The sequence below is a fragment of the Dendronephthya gigantea genome, unplaced genomic scaffold (assembly GCF_004324835.1).
Source record: "Dendronephthya gigantea isolate DGI-Jeju-01 unplaced genomic scaffold, DenGig_1.0 000087F, whole genome shotgun sequence".
Classification (NCBI taxonomy): Eukaryota; Metazoa; Cnidaria; class Anthozoa; order Malacalcyonacea; family Nephtheidae; genus Dendronephthya; species Dendronephthya gigantea.
Genome location: NW_021163097.1, coordinates 724,551 through 744,888, shown reverse-complemented (window position 1 = coordinate 744,888; position 20,338 = coordinate 724,551). Strand labels below are relative to the sequence as shown.

At 36.4% G+C, this 20,338-nt stretch overlaps 3 protein-coding genes across 4 annotated transcripts; 2 read left to right on the top strand and 1 right to left on the bottom strand.

The window, feature by feature from the left end:
• The first annotated feature begins 2,906 nt into the window (after positions 1-2,906).
• LOC114533204 lies at positions 2,907-5,249 on the top strand. The gene is made up of 3 exons (XM_028554704.1): positions 2,907-4,583; positions 4,706-4,838; positions 5,029-5,249. The coding sequence occupies exons 1-3, from the start codon at positions 3,516-3,518 to the stop codon at positions 5,247-5,249; spliced, it is 1,422 nt and encodes a 473-aa protein (XP_028410505.1). The 5' UTR covers positions 2,907-3,515.
• On the top strand, positions 5,199-7,438 carry LOC114533214. Of its 2 annotated transcripts, XM_028554714.1 has the most exons (5): positions 5,199-5,563; positions 5,748-5,929; positions 6,163-6,461; positions 6,536-6,610; positions 6,799-7,438. In XM_028554714.1, the coding sequence occupies exons 1-5, from the start codon at positions 5,436-5,438 to the stop codon at positions 7,333-7,335; spliced, it is 1,221 nt and encodes a 406-aa protein (XP_028410515.1). In that variant the 5' UTR covers positions 5,199-5,435; the 3' UTR covers positions 7,336-7,438. The 2 variants fall into 2 exon arrangements, with proteins under 2 accessions (XP_028410515.1, XP_028410516.1); XM_028554715.1 differs by having other exon boundaries at positions 5,199-5,929.
• Positions 7,349-8,644, bottom strand: LOC114533215. The gene is made up of 3 exons (XM_028554716.1): positions 8,461-8,644; positions 8,238-8,326; positions 7,349-7,786 (listed from the first exon to the last, which is right to left on the bottom strand). Exons 1-3 carry the CDS (start codon positions 8,605-8,607, stop codon positions 7,363-7,365), a joined length of 660 nt encoding a protein of 219 aa, XP_028410517.1. The 5' UTR covers positions 8,608-8,644; the 3' UTR covers positions 7,349-7,362.
• Positions 8,645-20,338: the final 11,694 nt, after the last annotated feature.

Here is a 20,338-nt window from a genome sequence, read left to right as displayed (position 1 = left end):
TTACATTCTTTATATTCTCTGTATTTTTCGCAAAGATGTTTTAGTTTGTGGTTGCATTGTTTAGCAGTACGTAAAATCCCCTAGTCCGACAAGGCCGCTGAAAGTTTACCATAAATCACATTGTTACGAATACTGTAGTTGTCCAATTCTTCTAGACATTTTCTTCACCCCAGGGTTTAGCAAAGCTTCAGTTTCCTCATCTGTCCAGTTCAAATTCAAATTCCATGTTTATTTGCTTTTCCCGCCAAAAAGCCAAGCTTGGGCCTGGCCTAGGCCACCTGTTATGATGGGCCTAGATTTCCTGGCCTAGGCCAGGCTTAGGCCAGGCCAAAGTGTGTTTACACTAGGAAGATCTAGGCCAAAGCCAGGCCTAGGCCAGGCTCAGGCTTGTAGTGTAAACACGGCTATAGAGTGGCGCTTATTGAATTGTTTACGGCACTCATTAACGACACCTTGTGATAAACCCCTAATAATAGAGGTTACAGTAAGATACCCCGGTTCCGTTCTACGGGTACGGGTAGCGTTATTTTTTTCTTCGAATTGCCATTGATATGTTTGTGCATTTTTCCTTCTCTACTTTGACATTCAAATGATACAGTCCATCATAGCCTTTTGAGACAAACAAAAATTGATTAAACATCATGAAAACAGAGAAAGTCATTGAATAAATTATCGGCTACCCATACCCGTAGACCAAAACCGGGGTATCTTAACCTCTAATGTGCATGTTACACTAGATTTTACTTCAGATTAGATACATTTATACATCCCATTTTAGGTGATATTCAATCATTTTTACAATACAAGTGCGCCTAATGATCAATGCACATTGTTTTGTGATCGGAATTTTATTAATCGAAGAAACATCTCAACAGATGTTAGTAAGAATGTCAGTGCCACCAAAAAATTTGTTCTGCTGGAAATTGATGCAAGGATAGCCGCTGCCTGTATGAACGAACTAGGTATGGATGATATCAATGCACAACCTACATCCGAGGTTATTCCTTCCAATTTAAAGTTGGCGTCCAAAGATGAGAAATTATGGTTTTTAAAATCCCTTGCTGAACGAGTTGTTAGCAAGTACATCCTTGGTTCAGAGAAAGTTGCTTCCATTCTAGAGAAAGTGCACATGGGTGAAACTGAAGATAAGGAGAGGAAAAACAGAGATGCAGATACCAGATTCAAGTGCAGATTTCCCGGGTGTGACAAGACATACAAGTGTGATGGTAAGAGAAAGAGAGAACATGAAGCCTCCCATGGTTTACCACCCGTCCCAGTGGTAAAGTATACAAACACTGGCAAGAAAATACTGAAACGAGACGACATGTTTAATTACCAATCAAGTTTTTTAGAAATTGGTCTTCTAGTTAAAACTTTTTTGATGCAGTATCAGATGGCGATGTTGCAAGGGTCATACGATGCTGGAAGTTCATGCTGCAGTACTTGAGGCATGATGGTTCTAGAAGTAGAAAGTATGCATTGGAGGCTCTCTACTTGCAATGCCAAGTCAACGCACTACTAAGCCCGCGGGGCAGCACACAGGTTGACATGGAATAGATTTTTAAAATCTAAGTTTGGTTCTGGGGGGAACATCCCCCTCGATCTGGCATTGGGGCATGTCAACCGCATTATCTATCAAGACTTGTTGAAGAAACTTGGTGCCAATGGATTAAGTGGTAAAGCTCTAAACCACCACTGTAAGGTTCTTACAACAAAGAAGAAACTTCTTGACAATTTTGACGAGATGTGCAATATTGTGAGGAGGTCTGGGCATCATGTTCAACAGTCAAGAAGAAATGATCTTGTCAAAGTCGTGCAGAATTTGGTTGACAACAAAGCATTTGAATTTACCAATGGCATGACATACAAAACAGAGATCAAGGCCAGCTTATTAGAAGATTTCAGTGTGTCTGAAATGTTTAAATGGATTAACGAACACAAAAAGAATTTTTATTTGAACAGGTGCTCTTGTTGATCCATTTTCCCGTAAACAATAAATAGGACAATGTCACACGTGGATTTTCAGTGGTGGTTACTTTGCAAAATGCTGAGGGCAGGGGCGAAGACAAATTAGGTTGTGAATGAGCAGACACCGCGGAAATTGGTTTACATGCATATAGACTTAGACCTCATTTACATGCTGCCAGACGAATTTAGGACCGGTAGCCTCAAATAGCCATTTTACAGTTGGCAGATGTGTGTGAAGAGCCTTGAAAAGATTCCAAAATCTACATTCGTAAGGAATTAATTAAACCTGTTTTCAACTTATTTTAGTATTTTCTTTGATACTAGTTGCAGGGATGCAAAATGAACCACTCATAAGATATTTGAAGTTTGAAATATAATGAATACCAATTTTTGCGGTGTCAAATGACCACCTTTTGTAACCGGAAATCATTATTTTAAAGTGCGACTAACCCTAAATATAATTTTTGGTATGCGTTATATTTGGGTCATTCTGAGAAGAAATGTAATACACAGTATCTTTATAGAAAAAAACCTGATCTTGATGAACTTGATGAACTAATTTACAATTCACCTAATGACATCATAACACTTTGACAGTGAGAAAAACATTTCTTCTTTGAATCACCCAAATAGTACACATACCAAAAATCGTATATTACAATACTTTTATATTAACAATTTTGTAATTACAAATATGCTATTTAGTCTGTGATGCATATTCTCTGCTGTACATATCTTGGCAGTACTGGCCAATATCTCGCTCAGGTCATCGCTAGAAATCGCGGACATTTTGAATACAGAGTGCATTTTCGGCCCAGTCCCCCTGTCCACTCATGCATTCAAATTTAATAAGGAATGTAGATGGTTATACAAATTTTACATCAAATATCGGTGAAGAATCATAACAAATTAAAATTGTGCACTGCTGAAACAAAATTCCGTGAACTAATCAAGCAAATAAGAAAAATAATTAAAACCAATCATAAAATGTCATGATTATTTACTATACGTAAAACTGGGCAACAACGGAATAACTGTACAGGCAGGATTTGTAACTAATTTTCCGAAATGGCAAAAATCCACCTTTTACAAAGTTATGCCACGGTCTAATGATCGATGAAGTTAAAAATGTGGGGTGAAATATAAAAAATATACACATATTAGTAGCCAAAACAATTGTTCGCATACCTTAATCTGTGGCGGCAATGATTATTTGTTTAATTCCAAGTAGTTTGCATAAAATCGAAGGTACATTTATTTGATACAATCATCATATACTAATCTTGCACTTTGACAATGACTTTTCACACAAAAAATTGCTCAAAATATATCATTTGATAGCTCTTTTCTTGTACTTTGTTTACATCTGGCAATCCTTTTAGTCAGCGGTAACTCCCCGTTTAGGAAACTTTGTTTATATACCACTGATATTGCTCCGTGCACTGAGCCGAACACATTTGTCAAAAAGTAGAATATGCGATTATTGCGAGTATTGCTATTTATTTACTTGTTCTACTGTATTTTGCTGTACTATATATAAAAAGACAATGTCAGACAACCTTACTTGGCAGGAGCAACTAAAACTTAAATATGAAATACAGCTTAGTGAGGATTATTCTTGCTTACGCTACGTTGGATATCAAAGGTCAGGGAAATGTGTTGTTCTAAAAATTTCGATAAAAGTTTTGTTAAAATGGCGGGAATTAAAAATCAAATTTCCAGACATCTCCTACCAAGAGTTACTGGCTCTGAGTGCGTCCAAATTACCGATTAAAATCAAACCTGGTGTGAGCAGAATTGACGAAAGTATAAGGGTTATGGCATGTCAAGCATACACCAAAAGTAGAGGACTAAGAGGCCTGACCAGGAAAAACTTTCTTGAGAAGACAAAATCATTTCATGTTTTTTTTGATGAGTTACTGAATGTCAGCAGTCTTCAGAAAGACTTTGAAAAGTTGGAAGAAGAAAACAACAATCTTCGACAACAACTCCAGGATGTCGACAGCAGATGTGATGAACTTTTGCAAGATCTTTTAAAGGAGAAAGACAAGACAAAAACTGTTGAAATGGAGAGAGATCATGCCTTACTGGAGAACCAAGAGCTAAAAGAATACCTGGACTTTATTGAAGAAACAACTGTGTGTAGTAGCTGTAGTTCAAATCTGGAGAACACAGGGAAACCAGTTGGCAAAGTTGGGGAACGACAAAAGAGAAGAAAAGTAAAGGAGCTGAAGTCGAGAAGTGAGCAAGCACTTTGGTTCATGGAATCGTTTGGGTTTAAATTGGACTCTATCAAGATTGAAGATCTGGATGGCAAAGTAACAGAAATGAACTATTGTGAGAATGGTTGCAGTAGTAAGACTAATTTTCAACAGTTACCAGAGAATGATAAGACAACTATTAGAGCTCTACTATATATTATGGATAAGTGTTGTGTGGGCGATACAGCTTATCATGAAATGTCAATGCTGGTTGATGGTCTCCCAAGGAGCTATTTAATTAAGCAGTGTAGAAACACACTAAATTCAATCAGTCATATCACTCGCACACCAGGAAAACACCCAGGGGCTCAGATGAGTTTTAAAGAAGAACTAAGGGAACAAATTAGAAAGAAGGTAATATTTCCTACCACCATTTCTTGCCAGAAAACATGTGCACTTGCTTTGGTGAGGCCTAAATTTAGTTATTTTATAGATTGTAATGATAAATATATGTACTATTTTTATCAACTTTGTAGATACAGCTTGGAGATGTTGGAAAGCAAAAGATCAGGATTGCAGGTGATGGTGCAAAAATGTCCCGCATAGCTAATTTTATTGTGCTGTCATTTGCTCTCCTTTCTGATGAAGAAAAAGTAATGTCTTGGAAAGGTAAGAGAATGCTCTTGATAAGACCATGCCATCCATAAAAACTATCAAGTTTTTGAAAAGCATAAAAACAGTCCAGTTAATAATATCTGAGACACAGATATACTGGAATAATTGGCCTTAGATCTTGAATTAGTTCTTTCTTGTCTCAAAACCTACAGTACAGTAATTCCTGATTGTACACATCATACAGGCAACCATACTGTGGGAATAGTTTCCGGAAGTGAGGATTACGACGTACTAAAAGTTTCTTGCAGAGAAATCTTTGCTGAAATCAATGATCTGGTTGAGCATGGTGAAATTGAGGTGGATGGCCATCAAATACCTCTGGAATTTTATCTGTCTGGTGATTATAAGGGTTCAGTAACATGCTTTCACCCTAACTTCAAAATCAATAATAGACCTTGTGCATAATGATGTCACAAGCTGTGATGCCTGCACGGAATTCTGGTTTTAGTAGTCAACACAGCAGGAAACATCAAACATTCAAAACTATGAATGACACTAAGTCTAGAATTTTCAGCAGGCATAACGCCTTGTGACGTCATTCTGCATAAGGTCTATTACGGTACATGAACTGGCAGTTGTACCCTTTCTGGGATGAACTACATATCATACAAAAATAATGCATTCTTCTATATCTCCAAGTTTCTTCTTCTGGTTCTTGGAATGAACAACGCAATATCTGATTATGCATGCATTTACTGCTTGGTCCACAAAAATGAAAGGTACAAGCAAAATTTAGTTCAATACATGTATCTTAATTTTAAATTACCATACCGTACCAGTATTTGCAAATTTTATAAATCTTTATCTGTATATGCATTGAAACATAGATTCAATGCACTCTGATGCAATCTACTTTGTTATTTATTATTTACTAATGGGTTGAAAGCATCTTTGCTGATGCAGGTGGGATACATCAAAAGTAGAGGATTACTACCATAATAGTAAGAATACAAGAACACTTAGTAGCAACAGAACCATGGCCTGCAAGTCCTCATCGAACTATGGTTGCATCAGAAAGCCATTGCTCAGTATCCCAATTCAGAATGTCAGAATCGACGAACTTCATTTGCTTCTCAGGATAACTGGTACGGCACTATTCAATTGTAAATTGGTATGTGGATATTAACTGGTGACGTTCCTGGAACAGCCCAAAAGGAACGCAGGCTCATAACATAATGTAGACTTCTTTGTTCCTAACTCACAGACAGATAATGAATTCTACAACATACTGCACATGTTACTGTAACTGGCAACAATACATTGAGAATGTCCTTGGGCTGACTCTTCATGGCAGTAATGACTCCTTTTCCTTTTTCAGATATTTTAGAACGTAACATAATAAACGATGCAATTGAGCGTGATGTTGAAGAGAACCTTAATAGAGCACCATCAGACAGGGAAAATAAACACCTACAAAATGTTGTTGAAGCCATCAATAACTGTGGTGTAAGCTTTAGTGTATGGAAAAAGAAGAACGCCGATGGGACTGACAGTGGAATGCATGACTGGACAAGCATGGTTGGCAATGAGAAGAAAAAAGTTCTTGCAAAGCTGCCTGCACAGTTCCCAAACATTCTCGAACCAAACCATTGTGATACAATTACAGAAATATGGCAGGTGTGTACATAAATTACATATTTCTCAACAACTTATTTCTTGATATACATGTATGTACTGTATTCATTTCCTAGGAATTTCGTGAACTATATGGAATACTATCATCATGGAAGCCTTCTGAGGCAGATATAGATGGATTTTTTGGGAAGGCAAGTAATACATTGTCTTGTGTTACTCACATGAGTAGGGTTTACCCTGTGCATAGTACAGGTACTATGGTACCTTACATTTACAATATATTAATTGTACTAAAATAACTGTTGTGTGTGACTGTACTGAGACATTTTATATGTGCATGTAAATGGTGAAGGTGTTTTTTTTCATTGATTTTTCATAGGCCAAGAACTGGGTAGAGCTATTCCTGTCTCTTGGTGGAAAAGTGATGGGCTATGAAAAGGCTAGAATAACACCATATATACACATATTGCTTTATCATGTACCCAGATTCATCAAAGATGAAAAATCTTTGAAATCATTTACTGGGCAAGGAATTGAAAAGATTAATGATGTGGTTCGGGCAATTTATCATAACAAAAGCAACCGGCATGATGCTTGCAAAGAGGCAATACTGGCGCTTCGAAGAATTGATAATCTTCAGAATTTTGAACGAATCCCACACCAATACAAGAAACAAGACAATACCTATTGGTCAAATGAAATATTTGAGCAGAGAAGAAAAAAACCGCGTCTTTGTGTAGATCCAAGAGAAGACGAGAACGATCAAGATCAATTAACCCCACAGGATGTAGACAGCATGAGTTTATGTGAAGTGAAAGAAAAACTAAAAGAAATGAAAATAAAAACAAAACTACGAAAGCTTGACAAATTGAAGGAACTTTTAAAAAGCACCATTTTGGGTGCTGCATGCACCTAAGTACAAGTACAAGTGTACAACTATATTTTAAAGTGTCTCGGCACTACATGCTCGTCTTGAGAAATGAATTTTAGCTTTCTCAATGGGCATTCTCTTTGCTTGAATCAGTTCTCCATTTTGAACAATGTAACGTTTTGGTGACCACAATAATAGAGGTTTTATTTTAATTGGAAAGTTTATTGCTCTGCCCTCGCCATTGCTATCAAGGTAATACCACCATGTTTCCTGTAGATTCAAATTGCAAAACTCATGTTTCTCATACAATTTATAACCAAGATGTTCAGATTGAACTCCCTTTCCTTTCCAAAGCCATCTTTGTAAATCAAGGTCAATCTGAGCATCTACAGGAGTAGCAGATTTCGCTTTAAGAGCCCTTGCTATGGCATCATAAAAACTTCTACTAGCTTGCTCAATTCTGCCTTGATCTGGCTTTGATGGATTTTCATAGCTCCTAAAAATGCATGAAGAGAAAAAGACAACATACATTACTGAACGCAAGCATTTTGCTACATGAATTAATGCACTAGTACAGTGTAATCATGTATTATTGAATGGTAAACAACATCAAAATTAGAGAACTTGTTATCGAAAAACATTAAAGTTGTGTCTGTGCTGACAATTTTACATGCAAACAGCATTGGATCATCCATGTTGAAATAATTGCTGTTTGTGTTTTAAAAGTTTTCTGTGATTTATAAAATCAAAATACATTAGGTGCACCTTGTAAGCAACATAAGAAATAGTTGCTTAAAGAACTTTTTTTTAAGGCTATGTTACACGATGCAATTTTCTTTGCCACTTGCATTGCAATTCTGGAGTAGATGCATGTTATGTATAAGTACTTTCTGAGAAGAACTAAATGCATTTTTGGCAGTATCGTATTTAAATAAACCAGTACGTACCGTAAAAGCGCTGGATTCAAATGATCGTAGGGCTCCCAACTTGATGCAGGCAAAGGCCATCCAGACCACTTTACCAAATAATGCCAAGTCTTTAAAATAGATTTAAAAGTATGCCTATCTTTAGCCCGTCAACATACATTTTAATGAATTTATACAACAGTAGAAGACCTACATTATGAAATGCAAATTAGAAATGGATAAAATTTAGCATAAATAAACTTACATGATCAATTTGCTTTCGAGAAATAAGTCTATCAACTGGAAAAAACTTTCCTTTTGGCTTCTTTCCGCTTTCATACATAACTTCCGACGATAAATTGTTCAAATTTACATAATCAACTGGATTAGCTCTTCGTGCGGCGGACGCCATTTTGAAATGAGAATAAGGAGGCCTGGGGATCGAAAGGGATAATAACCAGTATAGACTTAAGGGATGTATCGGGATTTAAATGTCCGCGATTTCTAGCGATGTATGTTTGTGAGTTACAGACTCTGCCAAACTGTTTTCCACTTAGGTTTCCAAGTCACTAAGCACACTGCTCTGTAAGTCATTTAAAGTTGAGTCATCTCTCACAAATTCCCAATCTGTAACAAGGACCTCGATTTCCTGGAATTTTTCCTCTAATAACATTGGAATATCATCCTCATTTATGTCACTAAATGTTTCATGAAGTGCCAATAGTTAACATGCACCGAAGACCATAAGCGACGTTATATTCAGTTATGCAAATGTACGAACGTAAAAGTTCTAATTGTGATTGGCTAGATGTATAATAACTGCAAATGAGACGATGTATGCATGTAAGCATGTTGATGTTCGTTAAAAGTAAATAGTCGATTGCAATGTTTTCAAAATTCGTTATATTTTCGGTATTTTCCACAAATTTTGTAGCATAGGATTGTCGAAAAAGCATCCCATATACCTGCACCTGACACTATTCATTTTTATATGATGGTCGCAAAACAAGCAAAACATTGTGAAATGTTAGAAAACAATTATATCTTGCATGCATTGCCGGTGTAAATTTTCATATCATAAGATAAATCAAGACTATTAGTCCTTTGGGACATGCTCTCTCAGCACAATAAATATGGAAATATAAAGCAGTCTTTTACAAACAAACATTTATTTAGTTGAAATTACCAAGCTGCGAGAATAGATGAACTTCTAGTATACAACTAAAAGTTTTACTGCCTTCAATGAGAGGACGCAGGGTAATCCATGAAGTTGAGCGAATTTTAGGGTCTACATAATGTCAAATGAACTTGAATGTACATGCATAAGCTGGATCACACTGGCTCCTAAGTATCGGGGATCCATTGTATTACTTTCCGATAGTCTCAGAAAAGCATTTTGCACACCAGCAGTCATAGACATAGCATAGACATGTTGCCAAATCTCAACATGTTCCAATATATCAGCCAGGGTAAACAGGTGTTCACAGTTATTCAAAACCTGACTAATTTGAAGCTGACTAAATTCAAAAAACACATTAGGAGCACCAACTGGCATGAATTCTGTAACACTTTTTGGAAGTAGTGTTTTTCTGTAGGTCAGAAGTTTCTGATGCAGTTCCTGTTGCTGGGCATCAGACACTGGTCTTGTCTTAAGGCCGGTGCACACTAGAGCTATGTGCTTAGCAAAAAGTCATTTGTGGCCATTAGCGTAAGCCAGTTGCTCTTGTGTGCGGGCAACTTTTCCAGTGACTTTCGTCATTCGTGCCAAAAGTCGCCGGAAAAGTCGCCCGCACACGAGAGCAACTGGCTTACACCGATGGCCACGAATGACTTTTTGCTAAGCACATAGCTCTAGTGTGCGCCAGCCTTTAGCTGGAATACTGCTATGGGAACTTACATTTGCATTCTTTCCAAATTCCATTGTTTGAATTGAGTTGTTGCATTGACAAAGCAAAGCACAGTTATCGCAACACAGACATTTTTTTTCACGTGTTTTATCATTATTAAAAGAAAACAAACTTACAATATACCCTCGCCGACATGATTGTGTCTGCATAAGTTGCTTCATTTGGCCATTGCAGTGACTACTTAGCAGCCCATCGTGTAAAATATAAGAAATGCACTGCTTTCCATCCCTACCAATACGACCAGATTCTTGTACCAGCAATTCGACTGTCTTAGGAGGGCCAAAATGAATACTGCGATAAGTATCTTTACAATCGATCCCCATACCAAAGCTATCGTGCATATAATAATCCTTAGATAACTACCCAAACGAGCCATTTCATGAATAATATGTTCCTTTACTGAATTTGGGCTTCCAGCGTGAAACATGTCAACTATTCGCATTGTGGGATCTTGTTTTCCATATGCATACAAATTATAATTTATAGCAAGGCAAAACATTCGATAGAGGACTGAACGCTGTTTCCTTGTCTGACAAAAAATAATTGTTCATTTAGTTTCATGCTTGAGCTCTTTAATCTCATCAATCAAGTCCTTGAAAACAGTTTCAAAGTTCTAGACTTTTGTCTATATAACAAAAGCAGTAGCAAATATTGCTTCTTGCAGGTGATTTCTCTACACAAAATGTATCTTGCAGTGTCAAACCCAGCATGTCGAATAAAGTCATTTTTGTTACCTTGGTTGCAGTTGCAGTAAATATAGCATACTTTGTTGATGGAAGCAATGACTTTAACTTAATTAATTTTGAATACCATATCCAAAATGGCAATTCCTTTTCACTTGTGGACTTTCCCCTATAATATTTTAATGCAAACAATGTCAAAATAGTATGACTTGCAGTATTAACCCTTGTAAGTGGAAATACACCCATCCGGAATACCAAAAAAATGTCAGATATCACTGCACTTCCGGTTTTAAAAAAGACATGTTTTGAAATTTCTTTGATACAGAGGAACTTCAAGTTGTTGTTCAACTTCAAGAAGCTTACAGTGTGGCAATGATTCATGCTTTGATCAATTTTACACAAAAATATTGCAAAATATAAAGTTTTTAAAACTGGAAGTGCTGTAAGTTTGGGCATTTTTTTGGTTTTGCCAAGATGTATGCATCCTGATGTGCCTTGCCTAATTATTCTATTCTGTTTGACGCCAGATGGTCAAAGGTAAGTATTGCCACTGAATGGGTTATCAGTGGCAATTAATGCATCCCACTTTATTATGATAATCTACTCTATGTAGTGCCAGATTGACAGGTAAAGTTCCAGATTGCCAGACACTACATTTAAATTTAAACCAGACAACTTTTATTGAGATTAGAGAATAAATACTTACCAATGTACTATGTTGCGACATTAGTATAAGTAGGTGATAATTATGCATGAGTATTTGGACTTCCTGTTTACGTATGTATATATAAGGTTACTGTAGGGGTTTTAGCTCTCTTAACTTAAACGTTGTGAAATACACTTAGGAAAGCTTTCTATAATTTTTGAAATATAAGTTGAACCAAACCGAAACATGGTGTCAGGTGTGGGATACTGAACAGTGATCCTTTTTGCCGTACGACACTGAGACGAAGTAAACTATGTCCGACACCGAAACTAGCTCGAAGCCGCCGGTAAAAGGCAAGGCGAAAATTCCGCATCCTAAAGCAACTATGGCAGTGCCGATGATTCCGACAGGAATCTCAGCTCCGAAACCCTTAAGGACAGACGGTAATATGGCGACCAATTGGAAGAAATTTCGACGAGGATGGGAGAATTATGCTATAATTTCTAGATTAGATCAATGCGACGGGCGATTCAAGACCGCATTATTTTTGTCAGTAATTGGCGAAGAAGCGATGGAAATGTTCGATGGAATGCACTTCGCGGCCGAAGAAGATAAAGACGATTTAGATACAATTATTAAGAAATTCGAAGAGACCCTTATCGGTGAGACAAATGAAACTTACGAATGGTTTAAGTTTAACAGTCGTGACCAGAGAGATGGTGAAACAATCAAACAATACGTGACAGCTTTACGAATTTTAGCACAAAGCTGTAATTTCTGTAAATGTCTTCAGGAAACATTGCTATGAGATCGAGTTGTGTTGGGAATAAAGGATGCTTTGGTACGAAAGAAATTGTTGCAAGAACGAAGTTTGACTTTAGCTAAAGCGCTAGACATTTGCCGAAGCAGCAAGACAACAACAGAGCAATTAAGATGCATGACACGCATCGTTGAGAAATCACCAGAGGATGAAATTAATGCAATGAACCAACAAAGTCGAAGCCAAAGAAACCGACAGCGCGAGCCCTACAAACTTTGGGAAAAGAAACGTTGTAAATATTGTGGGGAATTGCATGAATTTGACAAAAATTTGTGTCCAGCATATAGAAAGATGTGCAACAGCTGTGGCCTACGAAATCATTTCTCGAAAGTTTGTCAAAAGAAAAATAGGGATGGTGCACGAATCAAGAATATCAAGAAAATCGACGGGGATGAGTCAAGTGACTCTGGAGAGTTACTATGTACTGTTTCTGTGTTTCCAGAATTTCCCAAGGATCAAGGCGGAAATGAAGCTACATGTTACGACGTCCCAGAAGCTACACTGGCTGTCAAATTGTCAGAGGTAGAAATGCCATCTACTGTTGAGACGAATTAGGGACATACACGCACACAAAGCGGACGATTGGTGCGAGCACCAAGTTATCTGAGAGATTATCATTGTACTTGAGGAAGAAGACTTATTAATTGAACTGTCATTCAAAGAACAAAACTTTAAAAAAAAAAATTAGGTCATAATTAATTGTTTTCTCTGAGGAGGGAAGATGTTGCAACATTAGTATAAGTAGGTGATAATTATGCATGAGTATTTGGACTTCCTGTTTACGTATGTATATATAAGGTTACTGTAGGGGTTTTAGCTCTCTTAACTTAGACGTTGTGAAATACACTTAGGAAAGCTTTCTATAATTTTTGAAATATAAGTTGAACCAAACCGAAACATACTAAGCAATGTCCTTCATTTATAACAACCGCCACGCATTGGTCTCTGAAGCTGCTTGAGGTGGCAAGAGACCTCCATCTCTTTGTGGCTAACAAGGCTTCGGGAGAAGTATACACTAATGAATAAACACCATTCTCAATATTTTGTAATATTTCCTCCTCCTGCATGCTATATTTTGCCGCAGCACTTATTCCAAAACATTCGTTGCAATTTTTCACCTGATCCTGCATAAGCAATATCAGGGGCGAGATCACCAGTACAACGCTAGTTCCAATAACTTGTTCGTTGAGAAAGTCGGCGATGATTGGAATGGCTTGAAAAATCAAAGATTTGCCATAACCTGTATGGGGACTGAAGAAAACATTCCTTCCTCTAAAGAATTGTTTTAGGGTTTCCTTTTGATCTTCATAAAAGCTTTCGACTTGAAGAAGATTACAAGCAAGTCCCAATGCTTCCTCAAATTTTATTTCGTCCAGCTTTACTGCCTTTACATGGCTCGTGTTCGCCATTTTGAAATTATCAATGAATAAATTTTACATAACGCAGTATAATCTATGCAACAGCTCAAACGGATGTGACATATGCAGGGGCAAGCAATTCGCCTAAGTTGCATAGACTCTACAAGGAACGAGTATAGTCTATGACGTAGGCTAAGCAATATCAAGCTAATCAAAAAACAGCACAAAGATGCAGTTGGACAGACGATGAAGTAAAAGCTTTAGTGCAGTATATATGTCTCTATTGGCCTGATGCTTGAATTCATTCGCCGATTTTCCACCAAGAACATTGCGTTGTGGGAAGCTATGTCTGCATTATCGCCATTGTCTGATATGTACCTTAAATATCATATTCTGAAGCCTTTATTTGACTATTCTGCTACGATTCCTGTGCTGAGAGATTACTATCTAAAAGAAAAACTTTCAGCAAAAGATTTAGAAGCTGAATGCAGAATATTCTCACAAGTATTCCAAGAAAAAAAATGGCCCAAAAACGAAAACGGGAAAATTGATTTGACCGAGGTTGCCATTGTTGTCATTAATGATCACCAGAAAGAAGCTCCTGTACTATCTTTCCTATATAAAGTTGCACTAACTTCTGGATTCACATCTACGTGAGTAGAATGTGTATTTTCGTCGTTAACTCGCGTTGATTCTCCTCAACGAAGATCAATGAGAACACAGAGGGAGGCAGATCTTGCTTATCTAAGCTTTGAAAGTAAAGTACTAATGAATGACATTAACTTTGATGATTTTCTTAGAGTATGGAAACTGAAAGAACGGGCACTGTCTCTGTAATAAGACTTAACTGTCATTTTAATTGCATAACAGCCTTAGAGTTTTTTGTATCAAGGAGTTTCTATGTTTTTCTTTTACGTTTCGAGAAATATATATCAAATTTTTTGACTGGTAGAACATACTATTACAATTTGAGTCGACTGGTAGAACATACTATTACAATTTTTCCTGGCTGCGACCGGAGTGCTATTTTTTTACCAGTGCCCCCCCCCCAGCAGTTGAGATCCAGCTACGGGCTTGAGGGTCACTAAGCATTTGGTCAAGCAATACTCCTTTCTTTCAGATGCTGAGGAAGCCTTAAAACTTGATTACATATTTTGCCCGAATGAAACCATAGAAGTTGACAATGTTAGCACACTAAACATGAGAGAACACATTGTTTCACATTTGGAATCTCTGTCTCCAATTTTTAACTGCTCTCCATTCACCAAGATCAAAAGTAGCATTGGTGACACTGTGCTCAACTTTATTCAAGCATTCAATGTCTGGATGGTTAAAGAAACAACTTTTGAACCATTAAACTGATAGTGATTGATACCTGGGGGAATTAATTTGATTCCTTTATACAAGATGATTTCCCCAAAGTCAGTTCGAATGCTATGTACACATTACACTGTGCATTCAAAATGTGCATGCAGAGAAACATTATACAACATGGATTGAGACAATTTTTGCCTATTTTGGGCATAAATGGTTGCGCCTGTTTAGAGGTCCAGCCTGGCAGTATGAAACAGACCCAGTTGAAGTTGATACCAAAGTTCCTCAAGGTCATTTGAACACAAACTTTCTTGAATCTGCAATGCTTGAATGTGGGATACTGAAAGTTTTAAATGAAACAGAGGAACCTGTGGTTGCTAATGCAATAGTGGAAAGAGATGCAGAAGCTAGTTCCTCAACAGCAGTTGAGCCATATCATTCAGTTAGCATACCTGTACCTCAAGAATGTAATTCAAAAAGCCAAGACCACCAGAGGAATGCATCTCACTTATGGACACACCTTAGTCCCAATGTCAGTTCTATTACAAACTTTGGTATCTTTTTTGAGTTGATCGAACAGCATCACAAAATTATACCAGTTAGCAAGCCTCGAAAGAAGAAAAATCCTGGTCTATATGATCCTATGAAGGTATAATGATAGAAAATGCACTAAAAATGCTAACCATGATAAATGCATGTGCATAACTTTTAAAGTTAACCAGCTTTACAAGTGGAGAAAAATATGCTCAAAATAGCCTTTATTTTTAGATGAGATTCTTGTATTTTTGACAGAGTAAAACAAATGTGGCATGCATTGGGAGTTGAGCAAATACAGAAAAATATTGTCTCGTCAGGATTTTTGAAAACTGAGTAAAAAAAACAACTTAAATTATGAACTTTGGAGTATTGAAACATAACAATATAAACCATTCTATTGAACTTTTGACATGATTGTTAGTGCCTTTACTGATGATATAAATATGATGATTGCACTGCTTATAGCAATAGATCATATCCATTATGACGTTTCATAGCATAATTTAACTACTAAGACAAAAATGGTTTGCCTGTATTTTCTGGCTTTCTAATCAAGAAGCTATCAAGAAGCTATGAAAGCATTCTGGTCTTAGTAGTTAGATACATCATAACGGGTATGGTCTATTGTCTAACTAATTTTTTAGGGGCCTTGTTTGTTCTACAGAAACTTACAGATTAGGATTACTCTACAGATTAGGATTACCCTACAGATTAGCCTTTTAGACATTCTACTGAAGCAAGATCCCCATAGAATATTTCCCCATTCAACTGTAGTTTGTTTACGTATATTTTTGCATCATTCTTTGTATCATTTCTTGCCAATTACAGGCTGAAGCTTTGGAAATGGCTAAAATTTCACGACTTTAAGAATGATGTGTGCCACTATTTAAAAGACCTATATGTCAAGAAACGAACTGCTGCAGGTCATTTACTTGCATTTATGTTATCAGATGAAAGAAGAAACTGACAACCATATACCATTCCAGAAATTGAAGATAAAATGAAATCCATTGAGATGGTTCCAGTTGGTATGTTAAATAAAGTTATGCTACATACTATGCTACATACTGTTACAGTAATGCTACATACTGTTTTAGGAGTGAAATGTGTCCAAGCTGTAACCAGGTAGTGGAAGGCTTAGGGGACATTTACAAAGGATGTCCGAGCCGAGGGGAGGGGGGGTTGGACAGTCAGAACCAACTCAGACATAGGGGGGGAGGAGATTTCTTAGCAATCTGGATGTCTGAATTTTTAAAAATTAAAAAAAAAATCATTTTTGCCTCTATTTTGAACTTTCCTTCCCATTGTGAAATTAGCATTTTGAACACCTCCTAATATTTATATCTAATTCTTTTCTTCAATGATTAATTTAACAGTGTTTTGAAATAATAGTTTTCTTTATTTAACAACATCTCTGTGAATGGCCACTTACATTACGTTTCCAGTATTGACAGCTAAAGTGTTCAGCTGGAAATACTGCAGAAACGACTAATCCTGAATTGTGATAGTATTGCAGGCTTTTGGTGTGTACACTAGTCTAAACTGTGTGCTATAAAATTACTGATCCGATTGTTACTACGCATACGGCACACCTATACATGATACCAGTCATACCACATCTTCGTAATATGTGTATACAGCTACACTAGCTGTGTATGCTAGATACATACTTTTATAAGTTTAATTGTTGTATAGCATATAGTGCCTACATTACGCTAGCCCCTACCACAACCTCGCACCACGCCAAGCAACTACCACCAGATAACATTGAGTAGCAGACGTCACAGGAAGATCAAGCTGATATGCACAACGAAAACTTGCCCCAACCCACAACGCCAAATACAACCCTTTCCCCCTCCACATCAACTCAAACCACACCTAGAAACAAATCCACCAACCTGCCCAAACAACCACTTGCGGAATGGACTTCAACAACAAAGGATTAAAAGAATAACAAACTTTAATATTCTGAACAAAGTCTTTCAATACTGTTATATGTTATTAACAAGTTAAAGACTTGAGGGGAGACAGAACATCATTATCATTCAAAGGCCTGGTAACTAACAGCCTCTTTGTGTATTTAACTCTCTTTTGACAGGTACTATTTTATGTTCAATAAATACGTATGAAGGAAATGCATAAAGTTCCATTTAAAATCTTGGGTAGTTTTTTCCGAGCACATGCATCAAAGAAGAATTGAAGGTTTGGGTGACCAGATGGTAAATTTGTAGAGATTTTGTTTTTGTTTGAAGCAGAAAAAACTGGGTATAAATGATGTAATTGTTTCCTATGATTGTTGGAATATTAAATTTGGATAAAAGGATGATAGTGAGCTCATATAAAGTAAAATTAGAAGTTTATATAATACATCTGGCTGACCTTCATACTACATTGTTATTGCAGGATTCAGAATTATACTCTAATTAAAACCTGTGAAACAAACAAGACAATCATAATAATAATAAACTTTATTTAAAGAAGGTATATAGTACATGCACACCAGTTTAGCCAATGCTAATCTTCCACTGGGCCTTCTATATAGAGGACGATTACAAACACATGACATATTATGTATACAACATTACATGTTGCAAGAAAGGGGCTATAGATAGAATTTGGTGAAGATAAAAAATAATTAATTCCCAGGTGGAACTATCAACGATACCCAGAAAGTGTTCCAGTGTAGTAAACGTGGCAATCCTAAAACAATCCTAAAACATTCTGGAACTTTACCATGTGTTACAGGTAATCAGATCTCCCCACTAAAGAGAGGTTGTCTTAGATATTTTATTAATGAAAATCCTCAGCATATTAATGGGATTAAGTCTCAGTGTCATAGTTTCTAAATGATGCACACTTGCATGTCTGTAGTCTACTTGACTGATGGGTTTTATCAGTTCTAATCAAAGGTGGAAGGACTTCAGGATACGTTTGCTTTGAAATTTGCTTCTGTTGTAACTTGTAACATCTTTCTATCAATGGACCCCTCAACTATAGCCCTTGACAATTGGACCTAAAGAAGAATTGTAATTAATAGTCGCATTCCAATATATAAATAAGAAATATAATATAATAGTGTCGGTAATTTGTAAATACTATTTACTCTCTCGATAGACATTGCCACATAAAATGTGTCAATGGGCTAATCCCTTGTGTCCCTCTAGTATATGTTGAGTCTTGCATGGGAAACTTGAGCCTTTTTGGGCTTTAGGTTTTAACAAACAGGCAGCTATATCAGCCATCTATAGTTGTTATGACAAAAATACAGCCAATAGATGAGTTACTAACCATAATTGTATGACACTATAGTCTAGAACTAAGTGTCCGTTCAGAGCTTTTAGACATACTTCTCTCCATTGAAATTGTAATATATACATTTATAAAATTCTTCACTTGGGTTTAGTAATATTAGGCCAATTACAATATTGAGAGATTCTATTTTTAGGTACACTTTAAGTGTATTTGTCAACCATGCGGATAGTGAAATATTTTGTATTGTTAAAAGCACCAATAAAATCATAAACGCGCATTACTTACCTTTAGAAAGAAGGCTAAACAGTTTGTCACCTTGATGTATATCGGCTGTAATAAAACAAATTTAAAAAGCCATACCATTACCGATATTTTCTTGAAGGTTTCTTCTTTAAATATCAATTGTATCAATCACATGAAGATGAAACATTTGTGCATACTACAAATAATTCCAATGACATACCCCTTGTTTAACAAACATACTTGGTTTTCAAATATTGTCCTGAAATGGAAACATCTTAACAGACCCAAGATCAATATGTCTACAATATGTAGGCTAATGCTCGGCAGCAATAAAATTGGTCTTTTATTTGGTACCTTCTTTCAGATGGAGCATGCAAAATACAAAGAGTTTGCAAATGATATGCTTTTTAAAGAAAAATCATACCTCAAAAAAACATTGGCTCAAACAAAATATTGTGTACATCAGTCATTGTCTACATCCAAGTAAATATGCAATCAAGCAGCGCTATGCATGCTTTCAATTAAGGTTTGAATATGTTTCCTGCATAACCAGAGGTAATCATATTGAGAAATATATATGTTCATTTATTATTTCACAACTGTCAGTCTACAGTTTTAAATGGGTGATACAGGGTTTACAATGCAAAGAAATTAATATGATGACATATTGACAGCTACAATATAGAAGCAGAGTGAGTATATTACAATGTTTCAACAAAACTAACAGATTACTAGTGTTTATTTATGGGAAAGCGGTATTGTTCCCGTAAATGTCTTTTGTTCATGCAGTGTGACATGACTCGAGGGTTTGCCCATAGGCAGCCCAAAACTTGTGTTAGTATCATGATCAGTATTGTTTGGTATTGTATTAAATTCCAATTGGTGTTAGACTCTCCCTATTCCTCTTAAACGTGTTGCGCGCCATATTGAAATACATCAATAAGTAATAAATACATAAGGTTGGCAACTTCATCTTGGATTACGAACATACCGGCCACGAAAAAATTAAAATACTTTTGATGAACTGATATACTTTATTATTAGTATTTATATTATGTTGAACAGTTTTAATTAGGATTAATAAGGACACTTAGGATTAGGCACGGACAGTAGAGGCATTGAGGGATACTGTGGGATAAAGTAGGATAGAGGGAGGACAAGATGGCGGCGTAAAGAATGTAAGCTATTTTTTCGAGAGGATAAAAATATAACGTGTAAAAACAAGAATATATTTGGCGACGAGGATAAAAAAATAAACAAAACCAACTCGTACAACTCGGGCATCTATACACCTCGTAAGAAGATAAATTCATCGGACACGTAAGCGAACATATCGTGCGGTTAATATATATAAATATCAACAACATCAAAATTACAATGTCA

Excerpts from the sequence above, each read along its gene's own strand:
- LOC114533214 (XM_028554714.1), top strand. The coding sequence starts at position 5,436 with ATGAACTACATATCATACAAAAATAATGCATTCTTCTATATCTCCAAG. Across the intron at positions 5,564-5,747 it reads TTGGTCCACAAAAATGAAAG|GTGGGATACATCAAAAGTAG; the intron begins GTACAAGCAAAA and ends TTGCTGATGCAG. Across the intron at positions 6,611-6,798 it reads TAGATGGATTTTTTGGGAAG|GCCAAGAACTGGGTAGAGCT; the intron begins GCAAGTAATACA and ends GATTTTTCATAG.
- LOC114533204 (XM_028554704.1), top strand. The coding sequence starts at position 3,516 with ATGTCAGACAACCTTACTTGGCAGGAGCAACTAAAACTTAAATATGAA. Across the intron at positions 4,584-4,705 it reads GGGAACAAATTAGAAAGAAG|ATACAGCTTGGAGATGTTGG; the intron begins GTAATATTTCCT and ends TCAACTTTGTAG. Across the intron at positions 4,839-5,028 it reads AAAAGTAATGTCTTGGAAAG|GCAACCATACTGTGGGAATA; the intron begins GTAAGAGAATGC and ends CACATCATACAG.
- LOC114533215 (XM_028554716.1), bottom strand. The coding sequence starts at position 8,607 with ATGGCGTCCGCCGCACGAAGAGCTAATCCAGTTGATTATGTAAATTTG. Across the intron at positions 8,327-8,460 it reads CTCGAAAGCAAATTGATCAT|ACTTGGCATTATTTGGTAAA; the intron begins GTAAGTTTATTT and ends TCTATTTTAAAG. Across the intron at positions 7,787-8,237 it reads TTGAATCCAGCGCTTTTACG|GAGCTATGAAAATCCATCAA; the intron begins GTACGTACTGGT and ends ATGCATTTTTAG.